Genomic DNA, 14,918 nt, shown 5'->3' with positions numbered 1-14,918 from the left:
GCTGTACAAACCGCTAGTTAGGCCACAGCTGGAATACTGTGTGCAGTTCTGGTCGCCACACTATAGGAGGGATATGATTGCATTGGAGAGGGTGCAGAGGAGATTCACCAGGATGTTACCTGGGCTGGAGAGCTTCAGCTATGAAGAGAGACTGGACAGGCTGGAGTTGTTTTCCTTAGAGCAGAGAAGGTTGAGGGAGGACCTGATTGAGGTGTACAAAATTATGAGGGGCATAGATAGGGTAGATAGAAAGGAACTTTTCCCCTTAGTAGAGGGGTCAATAACCAGGGGGCATAGTTTCAAGGTAAGGGGCAGGAGGTTTAGAGGAAAAAAAAATTCACCCAGAGGGTGGTTGGAATCTGGAACTCACTGCCTGAAAGGGTGGTAGAGGCAGGAACCCTCACAACATTCAAGAAGCATTTAGATGAGCGCTTGAAACGCCATAGCATACAAGGCTACGGACCAAGTGCTGGAAAATGGGATTCGGATAGACAGGGCTTGATGGCCGGCGCGGACACGATGGGCCGAAGGGCCTCTTTCTGTGCTGTATAACTCTATGGCCTGCAGTGGTTCAAGGAGGAGTCTCAGCACCTTCATTAGGGATGGGCAATAAATGCTGGCCTTGCCAGTGACACCCACAACCCGTGAATGAAGAAATGATAAAATCTCAGGACATCCCAAAGCACTTCACATCCAATGAAGTATTTTTGAAATGTAGTCATTTTTGTAATGTAGGGAAATATTAGGAACAAACTGGTAGCTGGTATAATCTGCTAACAGATGTAATTTAGAACAAGCTTTGAACAGATACGATTAGCTCCCACCATACCCTTTTTTGTACATAATCTAATTTCATTCTTGAGACAAATAATTACAAGAATTTCCCAGCTATGCCAAATAATTTTCTCATAGTATGAAAGGACAATCATATAGGCTGACATGCATCAATGTATTTTTTGTTTTTTTTTTATAAAAAGAGCAATACCACAGGACATTAGTCGTACAGTAACTCATTCAACACAAAAAGCCCTGTTAATATGGCCAATCCACCAAATTAAATTGCACAACCCGATGCCTGCACATGTATCACTAACTCTGTAGGTGAAAGTTAACATAATACAGTGCAATCTTGTTGCATGCAACAGGTTTGAATACATAAAAGCGGCTAATAACCAGACATATATATCCAGCAAGAGGAATGGGATCCAAGTCAGTCCGTGCAACATCAGGAACAAACTGGCAGCTGGTAAAATCTCCTAACAGGTGTAATCTGGAACTAGCTTTGTTCAGACAGGCTTAGCTTCCAGCATACCATTTCTCTACAAAGAGAATCAGCCTTGATCAGATTTGCATGCCTTGTGCATGGTTAGCAATATACCAGCATACTGTCTCCATATCAGAAACATTGTTCCACAAGTTACAGAATTCATTCACCACCAGTAGATCCTCAGTTTGCCAAATTTTGAGAGATTGTGTTCAATTTTTTTTTATACATTTTTTTTTCTACCGTATATTTGTTTTTTTTAAAGACACCGAGATCAAACACAGGCATTTAGGGGGGAGGATGGTAGTAACTGGCGCACTTCACATTCAGATTTAGTATGCAGGTTTTGACTGGAGTTCACCAAGTTTAAGATAACCATTTTCCCCACCCTATAGATTATTTTATAATCAGCAACTTCAAACATCAAAACAGAACAACAATTAATATGGATGATGTTAACAGATTTACATATACTTGAAGGGTATATCTTTCTAAATAGAAATGTTAATACAGGTAGACTATCCTTTATTCGAAAACCTCGGGACCAGCCGTGTTTCGGTTTTCGGAAAATTTCGGATTTCAGAAGGTATTTTATAAGACTGGGAAATTTGTCGGGGGTGGGGGTCGGCGTCGGCGGGTCGGGGGTCGGGGTCGTGTGCACGACTTACGCTGAACGAAAAAACCTTCGGTTTTCAGAGGATTTCGGTTTTCGTAAGTGCGGATAAAGGATACACTATCCCTTATCCGAAAGGGTGGGGGGGTCGGCGGGTGGGGGGGGGTCGGGGTCGTGCGCACGGCTTACGCTGAACGAAAAAACCTTCGGTTTTTAGAGGGTTTCGGTTTTCGGAAGTTCGGATAAAGGGTAGTCTACCTGTATATCATTCGTGGCTGTCTACTTTTTTATTCAAGAAAAGTAAAATCTGCAGCAACTGGAAATCTGAAAAACAGAAAATGCTAGAAACACTCAACATGTCAGTCAGCATCAGGTGAGTTCACATTTCAGGTATAGACTTTTCTTCAGATACTTAAGTCACTTTTGGACCAATTCTTGCTTTTGTTTAATTCTTTGAGATAACCGTTAATCTTTCTCTTTTCAATGTCTACTTTTATTAACATCTCCGTTTCTTTTATACCTCCCTTTCTTGCTCAGTTGTGTTCATACACAAAGGACACTACTTTCTTCAGCCAAATTAGAATCATAGAATGATACAGCACAGGAGGCCATTCAGCTAATCGTGCCTGTACTGGCTCTTTTTAGTCCCACTCCTCTGTTCTTTCCCCATAGCCCAGCAATTTGTTTATTTTCAAGTATTTATCCAATTCACTTTTGAAAGTTATTATTGAATCTGCTTCTACCATCGTTTCAGGCAGTGCATTCCAGATCATAGCAACTTGCGTAAAAAAAGATTTCCACGTGTTGCCTCGGATTCCTTAAATCTGTCCCCTCTGGTTATTGAACCGACTGTCACTAGAAACAGTTTCTCCTTATTTACTCTATCAAAACCCTTCAAGATTTTGAACACCGCTATCAAATCTCCCCTGAACCTTTTCTGCTCTAAGGAGAGCCACCCCAGCTTCTCCAGTCGCTCCACGTAACTGAAGTCCCTCATCCCTGGAATCATTCTCGTAAATCTCCTCCACCCTCTTTAAGGCCTCGACATCCTTCCTAAAGCGTGGTGCCCAGAATTGGCCACAATACTCCAGCTGGGACTCAACCAGCGTTTTATAAAGGTTTAGCATAACTTCCTTGTTTTTGTACTCTATGGGCAGGATTTTCATTGGGCCGTGGAGGCGGGATTGGAGGCGTGTGGGGGGTTAAAATCTCGAAATCAGGGGCACGAACCCATCATAGAAACATAGAAGATAGGAGCAGGAGTAGGCCATTTGGCCCCTCGAGCCTGCTCCGCCATTCAATGAGATCATGGCTGATCATCCAAACTCAGTACCCTGTCCCTGCCTTCTCCCCGTATCCCTTGATCCCTTTAGCCTTAAGAAAGATATCTAACTTCGTCTTGAATATATTTAATGAATTGGCCTCAACTGCCTTGTGTGGTAGAGAATTCCACAGGTTCACCACTCTCTGGGTGAAGAACTTCCTCCTCATCTCTGTCCTAAATGGCTTACCCCTTATCCTTAGACTGTGAGCCCTGGTTCTGGACTCCCCGACCATCGGGAACATCCTTCCTGCATCTAGTCTGTCTAGTCCTGTCAGAATTTTATAAGTTTCAATGAGACCCCCTCTCATTCTTCTAAACTCCAGCAAGTACAAGCCCAATTGACCCAATCTCTCCTCATACGTCATTCCTGCCATCCTAGGTATCAGTCTGGTGAATCTTCGCTGCACTCCCTCCATGGCAAGAACATCCTTCCTCAAATAGGGCGACCAAAACTGCACACAATACTCAAGGTGTGGTCTCACCAAGGCCCTGTACAACTGCAGCAAGACATCCTTGTTCCTGTACTCGAACCCTCTCGCTACAAAGGCCAACATACCATTTGCCTTCTTAACCGCCTACTGCACCTGCATACTTACCTTCAGCGACTGGTGCACAAGGACACCCAGGTCTCGTTGCACTTTCCCGTCTCCCAATCTATTGCCATTCAGATAATAATCTGCCTTCCTGTTTTTGCCACCAAAGTGGATAACCTCACATTTATCCACATTATACTGCATCTGCCATGCATCTGCCCAATCACCCAACCCGCCTCCATGCCAGTTTCAAAGGAGGCGGATACCCGACCTGTGCTGGGACCTGCCTCCCCGAGGCAGGAAGGGGATTAGTGCCAATTAACTGCCTGTTAACAGGTAGTTAACAGGCAGTTTTTAGCCTAATCCCTTTTTTTAATCCCTGAAGTGTGGGATTCCCGACAGCTCCAAACCACGGCAAGTTAGCGAGGCGAGCCGTCGGGCTGAAGGACTTGGAGGGTTCGAGATGTCCGGTGTTCAAGTGAGTGATGGGTGCATGAGTGAAGAGGTAAGTGTGTTTGGTGTGTGTAAAGTGTTTAAAGAAGTTTTACTTACCTTTTCTTACCTTTACAGCCTTCCTTCCTTCAGGTCTCGGGACTCGCTCATTTCACCGGCACAGAAAGCAGAATGGCCGCGAGCTGTCAAAAGTTGTAGCATTCAGCTTTCTGTTCTGGAGAGATTTCTAAATCAGCCCGAGAGGAAGGAATTAACTTGGAGTACAGATTGTCAGTGTTTGACAGCTTCAAAGAGCTGTCAAACACTGATATTTCATCTGTCAAGAGCTTTTGACAGATGAAATGTCAATCTGTGACGTCACCTGTTGCCGTGTGGCACTTAATTGGCCTGCCGAGCCCGCTGGGCGGACTCAACAAGGTCAATCAAGTGAAAATCGCGTGGGTTGGTCACAACTCAATGGAGGCAGGACTACAACCCCGAAAGTTGTAGTCCCGCCTCCTACACGCCTCCAGTATCAAAATCCAGCCCTATGCCTCCATTTATAAAGCCAAGTATGCCTTTTTAACAGCCATCTCAACTTGTTCTGCCACCTTCAAAGATTTGTGTACATACACGCCCAGGTCTCTCCGTTTCTGCACCCTCTTTAAAATTGTAACATTTAGTTTATATTGCCTCTCCTCATTCTTCCTACTAAAAGAAATCACTTCACACTTCCGAGTTAAATTTCATCTGCCATGTGTCTGCCCATTTCACCAGTCTGTCGACATCCTCCTGAAGTCTGTTACTATCCACTTTACTGTTCACTATATTTCTGAGATTTGTGTTATCTGCATTATGCCTTGTATACCCAACTCCAAGTCATTAATATATATCAAAAGAGCAGTGGTCCCAACACCAACTCCTGGGGGACATCACTGCACAATCAACCGTTCACCACTACTCTTTTAGGGATGGGCAATAAATGCTGGCCGTACCAGCAACGCCCATGTCCTATAAACGAATAAAAAAAACCTGTCTGCTTTCTGTCCCTTAGCCAATTACATATCTATGCAGCAACTGCCTTTTAATCTCATGCGCCTCAATTTTGCTAACAAGTCTATTATGTGGTACTTTATCAAATTTTTGGAAGTCTATATACACATCAACCGCAATACCCTCAACCACCCTCTCCATTACTTCATCAAAGAACGCTATCAAGTCAAACACAATTTGCCTTTAACAAATCAGTGCTGGCTTTCATTTATTAACCCATATTTATCCAAGTGCCAAATAATTTTGTCCCGGATTAATGTCTCAAAGTTTCTCCACCGCTGACATTAAGCTGATTGGCTTATAATTACTGGGTTTATCCCTCTCCCTTTTTTTTTTTTGAACAGGGGTGTAACATTTGCAATCCTCCAGTCCTCTGGTAGAGTTCTGACGAGAGGTCTTTGACCTGAAATGTTGACTCTGTTTCTCTCTCCACTGATGCTGCGTGACCTGTTGAGTATTTCCAGCATTTTCTGTTTTTATTTCAGATTTCCAGCGTCTGCAGTGTTTTGCTTTTGTACCAGTATCGCAAGTCTATCCTCAAATTTATTTTCTCATCCCTGGCATCAACCCGGTGATTCTGTGCTCTCTTCTCTTTATGGTTTGATTTCTTATGTATAATGGGTTGGCAAACCACACGCAGTACTCTATGGCCTAACTTTGCCTTATACTTCTGATGAACCCATCAACTGTGCCTTTGTCATCTCCAGGCATGACTATTCCAGTGTTCTCCTGGCCAGTCTCCCATTCCCCACAAACTTCAGCTCATCCAAAACTCTGCAACCCATATCCTATACCTCACCAAGTCCCGCTCAACCATCAACCCTGTGCTCGCTGATCTACTTTAAATCCCGGTCCTCCAGTGCCTCAAATTTAAAATAATCATCCTCGTGTTTGAATGACTTTTTTGCCTCACCCCTCCCCATTACTGTAAAGTCCTTTGGCCCTACAGTCCTCTTGGACCTCTGCATTCCTCCAACTTAGGCCTCATGTGCATTCCCCACTCTCTTCACCCCACCATTGCCAGATGTGCCTTTAACTGTCTAGGCCCTATGTTCTTGAATTTCCTCCATAAACATTTCAGCCTCTCTCTTCTCCTTTCAGAGGCTCGTTAAAACCCACCTCTTTGCCCAAGCATTTTGTCACCACTCCTAATATCTCCTTCTTTAGCTTGGTGTCCAGTATTTGGATAACATTGGAATAGTCAAGTCTGGAGGTAACAAAAAAAAGGATGAGGGCTTCAGCAGCAGATGGGCTGAGGCAGTCGTGGAGAGGGGCAATATAAGTAGGCAGTCTTTGTGATGGAAAGGATATGGGGTTGGAAGCTCAGCTCAGGGTCAAATAGGACACCAGGGTTGCGATCAGTCTGGCTCAGCCATGGGTAGTGGCCAGGGAGGAGGATGGAATTGGTGGTTAGAGAACAGAGTTTGTGGCGAGGGCCAAAGACAATGGTTTCGGTCTTCCCAATGCTTAATTGGAGGAAATTTCAGCTCAATCAGGACTGGATGTCAGACAAGCAGTCTGACAATACAGAGGCAGTGAAAGGATCAAGAGAGGTGGTGGTGAGGTGGAGCCAGGTGTCTTCAGATGATGTCACCGATGGACAGCATGTAGATGAGAAATAGGAAGGTTCCAAGGATAGATCCTTGGGGAACTCCAGAGGTAACGGTGCAGGGACAGTCCTACTGAGTTGGTCAATGGAGAAAGGGTATCAGGAAGATGGTGTGGTCAACCGTGTCAAAGGATGCAGAGAGAGCAACAAGAGGGAAAATGCACCACAGTCACAGAAGATGTCCTTTGTGATTTTGATTAGAGCCATTTCAGTGGCGTGAATAGCCTGCCATCACTCACCATCTAGGCTAGCACATGAAGAATGGTTACTTGGTTAAGGTACGGGACGGCTGGCAGCACTCACGGAACTGTATTCCATCAGCAGTTATCACCTTCAGGAAGTGGGAGGGCAGGGAGGGAGAAATTGAGTGACAATTGCTTAGAAAATTATGGCTGTATGCACATTTCCTATACCCAAGTCATTCTACAGTGCTGAAGTGAAGTTGTCACCCGAAACAAACTTTACAATCAGCTCCTATCTGGATGTGTTAGGAAATCATTCACAAATCGGTAAACCAGACATTCACTTGCATCCACTTTCGGGCAGATACATCTACTTTCCTGCTGATGATTCCACAAACCAATTCTACATCTTAGTAAGCAAGACTATAGACCTTTTCATATTTGAGCTATGAAAAGGTCTATAATCATGCTCAGTCAGATGTAGATTCTTGCTAGCAAAGTAAGAAAAGCTAAATGATATACGAATGACCATTTATGCTTTTTCAGATTGTGGCTTCCGAGACTATAAACTGTAGGTAATGTGCAGCCCAAGAAAGTTGTTGCAATCTTGCATACATGCTTCTTTGCAATGTAAAGGAACACTTGTTTTCCGAGCGGCAGGCAGTGACTAGTGGGGTACCGCAAGGATCAGTCCTAGGACCCAAGCTGTTCACAATATATATTAATGATCTGGACGAGGGAATTGGATGTAATATCTCCAAATTTGCAGATGACACAAAGCTGGGTGGGAGGGTAAGCTGTGAGGAGGATGTCGTGAAACTCCAGTACGATTTGGACAGGTTGGGTGATTGGGCAGAAACATGGCAAATGCACTATAATGTGGATAAATGTGAGGTTATCCACTTTGGTGGCAAAAACAGGAAGGCAGATTATTATTTGAATGGCAATAGATTGGGAGAAGGGGAAGTGCAAAGAGACCTGGGTGTTCTTGTGCACCAGTCGCTGAAGGTAAGCATGCAGGTGCAGCAGGCGGTTAAGAAGGCAAATGGTATGTTGGCCTTCGTAGCAAGAGGGTTCGAGTACAGGAACAAGGATGTCTTGCTACAGTTGTACAGGGCCTTGGTGAGACCGCACCTTGAGTATTGTGTGCAGTTTTGGTCACCTTACCTGAGGAATGACGTTCTTGCCATGGAAGGAGTGCAGTGAAGATTCACCAGGCTGATACCTGGGATGGCAGGAATGACGTATGAGGAGAGATTGTGTCGATTGGGCTTATACTCACTGGAGTTTAGAAGATTGAGAGGGGATCTCATCGAAACCTATAAAATTCTGTCAGGCCTGGACAGACTAGATGCAGGAAGGATGTTTCTGATGGCCGGGAAGTCCAGAACCAGGGGTCATAGTCTAAGGATAAGGGGTAAGCCATTTAGGACTGAAATGAGGAGGAATTTCTTCACCCAGAGAGTGGTGAACCTGTGGAATTCTCTGCCACAGAGGGCGGTGGAGGCCAGTTCATTAAATATATTCAAGAAAGAGTTGGATATATTTCTTAAGGCTAAAGGGATCAAGGGATATGGGGAGAAGGCAGGGACAGGGTACTGAATTTGGATGATCAGCCATGATCTCATTGAATGGCAGAGCAGGCTCGAAGGGCCGAATGGCCTACTCCTGCTCCTATCTTCTATGTTTCTATGATACACCCCCTCACTCCACCAGACTAGTAACAAATATAAACAGGTACTCACCTCAACAGACCAAGGTTTCCCTCCCTCCTTCCCTTTCAATGCATGCTCTGCCTACCCTACTTAACTTAGTTGCTGGACTCCAGCCATAAACTGCTGATATTTCGCCAACAGCCAACATGACCAAGAAACTAGTGCACCACACAATTACATCAAACTGACCTTTTGCACACATGATGGGTCATTCCCTCCCTAAACCTCTTTGCCTCTAAGCCACTCTTTAAAACCTACCTCTTTGACCAAGCATTTGGTCATCTGCCCTAATATCTCCTGTGGCTCAGTACCAAATGTTGTTTGCTAACACTCCTGTGAAGTGCCTTGGGACGTTTTACTACATTAAAGGTGCTTTATAAATGCAAGTTGTTGTTGGTGGTGGACGGGTACACAAAGGGACTTTTGACTCCTCTAGGCATGTACTACAGCATTTGGTTTTTAAAGGACAAGTGAACTGAGCTATTTGTAATGTTCCCAATTTATCCAATTTAAGTACAGGATTTGATCAGCACAACCCCTTCTGACTGGAAAGAGAAAAACACCATTCAAACATCCTGCATGTAAACAATATTGACATTATGGATCCTAAGGTTTTAAATAGAAACTTAACAAAAAGGAACAACTGTGAACCTTCCCAACTGCAAGATCAAAAATAATAAAGACTGAAGATTTTCAGGGGTAGAGGAACAGATAAATGACAATACTTTTTTGTCAGTAAGGAAATAAGAGAATCCCCTTTATTTACTTTCCTTTAAACTTTTTTACTGTTCGTTTTGTTGTTTTATCCACTTTCAGTCTTTACTTTGCATGATACATTCGTGAGCATGATTGTTATTTATCTGATCAGAATGGATTAAAATAGCTCATGACCTTCACAATACCATCACGCAAAGCAGTAAAGACATCGAAATTAATCATTAACTCCCCATAAAAATGTTTGCTCCACAATCGCTGCAACTCATACCAAGGGTCATGCTAATGTAATACACGTGACAACTCACTGAATTGTGATAGTTGGGCAAATAAAGGAGGAACAATCAGTATAGGCTGGTTATCGGGGAGGTGAGGGGCGGGGCGGGGCGGGGCGGGGCGGGGAGGAGGAAGAGTTCAAGTTTAAAGAAGAAACGAACATAAATTTATCAGCACTTTTGGCTTAAGCAACAGCCAAGCCTTTTCAGACACGCCTGCTTGTCACCTGTCGTTCTGGACTCCTGCCGTTCATTTACAGTAAAAACCTGTGGGCGGAGTCACGATCACACCCTGGGATCAGCTGGAAACCTTCTCAAGCGGCCAGAAGTCAGCCAACCTCTAAAGCCCGTCAGAGAAATCACAAGACTGCGAACGTTATACCGACGCACACTAATATTACCATAATTGGGCGAGCACGTTACAACCCACAATCTCCTTGGAGTCAACCTTTTTTAACACCCTTCCTGTATTACTAACGCCGCTACACTAGAATGACTTTGCACAATTTGCAATAAGTTTGGCGCAGGATCGGAAATAACGCTCTTGGTGAACGCCCACGTTTCAGTGTCTCGCTTCACATCAACACAAGCTCAGAAAACATGTAGCGGGAGTGGATGGGTGAGGAAATAAAATCCAATGATCAGAATTACGGGGTGGGGGGCAAGACATGACACCCATCTCAAACTAGTCGCCCAAGTTACTTTAACCATAAGAATGATAACCGACACATGAATGAGTCTTACCCATTGCCAACGGTTTGTATCACGCGATCGGAATACACTACCTGAAAGTTGACTACTCTGCCCCCCCCCGGTCTAATTACTCCGAAATGCAGAAGCTTCCTGTAGCTGGCGGTGAGAAGAAAGCTGCTAATCACAGTACCTGCTGCCTCTGCTCCTGCGCCAGTGGCCGCTCAATCTCCATCACCCTGCCGGCAATCGCTACTTTCCCCAGACAGCAAAGCAGCCGAGCACGCTCTTCCAGCTCTTCTGACGCACGTTCCCAGAACAGCGCCAGACTCGGCTCAGGCCCCGCCCACAGCATGACGCCGACACCTCGCCGCGCCAAACAATGGGCCGGCTCTCCATGTCAATCATTCACCCAGTCCCGCCCCATCCCAGCTATTCGCTCCCATCCGGCCGATCATCGGCCTATCAATCATCGTCAGGCCCTTCTTCCGATCTGTCAATCTGCCGGGCACAGTCTGATGGGCGTATGTAGAGGAGCGATGCAAACTCGGAGTTGTGTAATGCACATAGAGATAATAAATAACAGTGTGTGATGCCGAAGGTCTGGACTTCTGATTGACCTGAAGCGGAACTTCCTCCTGCAAAGTGGTTATAGTCACAAGAAAAGCAGCGCCGTATAAATAGGAGCTCACGATGGGTTTTTTTCTGATAGTAGCATATGCTTCCATGTGTATATGTAGTTAGCTACATGTATTATAAAAATGCAGGCTATTATAGATACAAATGATAAAAAGAAATATTGCCAGTTAAGATACGGAATAACTCTACCTCCATAATATGGTGTAACCTGCTCCCCTAGAAAATCAGATACTTGTACAGTATTTGTAATAGGAGTTTTTGAAAATAAGTTTGCAAAGAGACACGTAAGATATTGTAATCAAGAGACTGATACGTCTCGTAAACATTTCTAGTTTTAAACATCTATATTGGAAAATATATCAACAATGAATAGAACCACTTAATCCAGTCATGTTGTAGAGTAATTAACTTCAATAATGTATACTTGCCATAATTTGGAGTTGACACCAGTATTTTTAAAAAAGCTTTTTTATAAGCACTTTCACGAAATCCAATCCATCACATGGTGTCTGGCCCGCCTACATAGCTCGTCTCAGAACCTTCCTCAGGAACTGGAAATATTCTCGAGCAAAAAGTCCCCATTTAAATGACGTCCTTGAAATTACACAATGTTGCTACTTCCACTATTTTAAAGCAGGGCTGTTCTTCATATCTGCGGCTAAATTTTTTTTTTAAGGTTTGACAATTGTTTTGTCTTATTTCATTTATATCTACAGCGTTATTTTCTTTTTATAACTGTTTTTCCCATTTAAAAAAATCAGAATGTATCTATTATGCCAAAGGCAAAATGGGTAGTTTTACAAAAATTTTAATGAACTAAGTGTTCCTTAAAATGAAAAGTTGTGTGTTATAGGCAATGTCAAAACTGGCGAATAAAGATGGAAATATTTTCCCACTGAAATTGTTCTGAACTATACTGTGTGAGAAGGCAAATGTTGTACCAAAATGTAAAGTTTGGTAGTTATTTAGGTACAACTCCCGAACAATTAAATAGAGTCATAGAGTTATACAGCACAGAAAGAGGCCCATCGTGTCCGCGCTGGCTATGAAGCCCTATCTATTCTAATCCCATTTTCCAGCACTTGATCCATAGCCTTGTATGCTATGGCGTTTCTGTGGTGTATGTGCCTTTAAGAGCCCCCTGTGTACTGTAATGCCGGTAATGGCCACTCGGGCTATATAAGCCTGTATATTGTCTTGTATCTGTTAGTTCACCTCCAGACTTTGTTCAGTAAACACCTGTGAAACCAACTCCTGCCTTCCGTGTCTCTATTAACACACGGATACAACAGTGGCGACGAATTGGAAACGGACTTACCTGCAATTCGGCAGCACCTCAAGGAGATCGATTCCTCAGACGAAAGTCGAAGAAAAGCAAGAAAGAAAAAAAAAACTGTGGTTTCACCAGCTAGCCGAGCTGGTGGCAGGTACTGCAAAAATCCTTCCTGGGCGGCGGGCTGGGGCTCCATCGGCTGGCTCTGCAGCGGGGCCGAGCAGTGAAGGTGGAGGCAAACAGAGACAGAGGGGGGGAGCACTCGGGAGACGTCCGGCGCTGCAAAGCAGGTCGGCGTTCGGACCAAGCAGAGGGAGGGAAAAGTCCCAGAGATTCCGGCGGGAACGAGTCTCCACCTGTAAATAAAAACCGCGGAAAACAGCGTTGTCAGCAGCAGCAGCGGCGGGAAAGCGCGGGAAGCGCCATTTTTTTTTCTCTGCAGGGAAGAAAGGAAAGCGCGGGAGGCGCCATTTTTTTTTCAGGCTGCCTAAGGCTGGCAATATTAATGCTTTCGATAACGATATAGAGGATTGGGCCACATATGTGGAAAGAGTGGAGGTATATTGCACAGCAAATGGAATAGAAAATGATAAAAAGGCATCAGTACTTCTAAATCTAATGGGCGCAAGGACATACGGGCTGTTACAAAACTTAATCACTCCAGCCAAACCAAAGGACAAGAATTTTAAGGAGATTGTTGATACCCTACAGGAGCACTTAAACCCAACACCGCTGCTGATAGCGGAACGATTCAAATTCTTCAAGAGGAATCGGCACAAGAATGAAAGTAACGCTGATTACCTCACTGAATTAAGGAAGCTGTCAAAGCACTGCCAATTCGGGGCAGGACTGGCGGATTCTCTTTGAGACAAATTCGTCTGCGGTCTCCCAAGTGAAGGAACACAGAAAAGGCTACTTTCTGAGAAAGATTTGACACTGGACAAGGCTTTCAGTGTGGCTGTATCATACGAAGCAGCCGCAAGAGGAGCTGCAGAGATACAGCAAAAGACACAAGACCTCGGCACCCATGAAATGACACAGGGTTTCGAGAGATGTTATCGCTGCGGCAGATCCACCCATGACCAGAGGGACTGCTGGTTCAAGGACAAAGCATGCAGGCAATGTGGAAAGATTGAACACATTGCACGTGTATGCCGATCTGGACACAAAAAATCCACGGACAGGAAAAAAATCAATAAGGAAAAGTACAGAAAGGTACAAATGATGACGGACAGTAGCTCCGAAGACCAGAAGAGCGATAGTGACTCCGGAAACAAGAGACTAAGCTGTCTCAAATTACATAATGTAATTGCCAAAGAAGATTACCAGACCATTTGGGTTACCCTCACGATAGCGGGGTCCCCAGTTAAAATGGAGCTAGATACAGGATCAGCTCTGACCGTCATAAGTCAACGGGATTACGAGCGGCTATTTCCGCATATACCTTTGAAAGACACATCCATTATCTTGAAAACATATACGGGGCAGAAAGTATACCCCAAAGGGAAAATAAGGGTGCCTGTTGTATACAACGGCAAGGAAATACAGAAGTTGTATTTATACGTTCTGCAGGATGGTGGTCCACCGCTGTTGGGACGTGAATGGATCAGGAAGATACGTTTAGACTGGCACTCCATTCAGGCACTGACGGTGACCAGTAAGAAAAAAAATGATGATGACGTCATACCTGAACGATTAAAAGACATCTTGGTCAACGCCAAGGAAGTGTTTCAACAGAAACTAGGAACCTTGAAAGGCATCACCGCCTCAATAAAAGTGGAAGATGCAGCAATTCCCAAGATTTTTAAGGCAAGGCCGGTGCCATATGCAATTCGTCCAGCAGTCGAGGCAGAGCTGGAGAATTTGGAAAAGGCAGGCATATTATCCAAGATAGATTGGAGCGAGTGGGCAACACCCATCGTCCCGGTCATGAAGAAAACGTTGAATAATGATAAATCTGAAGAACAGAGAAAAATTCGCATCTGTGGGGACTTCAAGGTGACTGTAAACCCGGTCCTTCACACGGTACAGTATCCTCTTCCGAGGATAGAAGATATTTTCGCCTCACTATCCGGAGGGAAACGTTTTACCAAAATTGACTTGGCACAGGCATATCTACAGATGGAGGTTGAAGAGGCCTCTAAAAAGTATCTCATGATAAATACACACAAAGGCCTGTACCAGTACAATCGACTGGTTTTCGAAGTAGCATCAGCTCCAGCTATCTGGCAAAGAGCTATGGAGCAAGTCCTCCAAGGGATTCCGGGAACTCAATGCTACCTAGACGACATCCTTGTAACAGGAGAAAACGACAACAAGCACCTTGCCAATTTGGAGCAGGTGCTCACTAGGCTGAGAGAACGGGGCCTACGAGCAAATCGCCCCAAGTGCGAATTTTTCCAGAAACAAATATCATATTGTGGCCACATAATTAACGAGAAAGGGTTGCATAAGTCACCTGAAAAATTGAAGCGGTCATAAAAGCCCCAGCACCTGAAAATGTCTCACAATTAAGGTCGTTCCTGGGATTGATAAATTACTCATAGAGTCATAGAGTTTTACAGCACAGAAAGAGGCCCTTCGGCCCATCGTGTCTGCGCCG

The 14,918-nt window shown here is 44.4% G+C and overlaps 1 protein-coding gene across 1 annotated transcript in view; it reads right to left on the bottom strand.

Moving 5' to 3' along the window:
* The window catches only part of nfe2l2a (nfe2 like bZIP transcription factor 2a), a 43,536-nt gene extending 32,794 nt beyond the window's left edge, over positions 1-10,742 (bottom strand). Inside the window, exon 1 of the mRNA XM_085986092.1 lies at positions 10,598-10,742. Coding sequence (XP_085842218.1) covers positions 10,598-10,639 — 42 coding nt within the window. The 5' untranslated portion in view covers positions 10,640-10,742. The remainder of the gene's footprint in view (positions 1-10,597) is intronic.
* Positions 10,743-14,918: the final 4,176 nt, after the last annotated feature.

This window comes from Somniosus microcephalus, chromosome 4 (assembly GCF_052327205.1).
Source record: "Somniosus microcephalus isolate GS21.2 chromosome 4, FLI_Smic_1.0, whole genome shotgun sequence".
Classification (NCBI taxonomy): Eukaryota; Metazoa; Chordata; class Chondrichthyes; order Squaliformes; family Somniosidae; genus Somniosus; species Somniosus microcephalus.
This window is presented reverse-complemented; position numbering and strand designations above follow the sequence as displayed.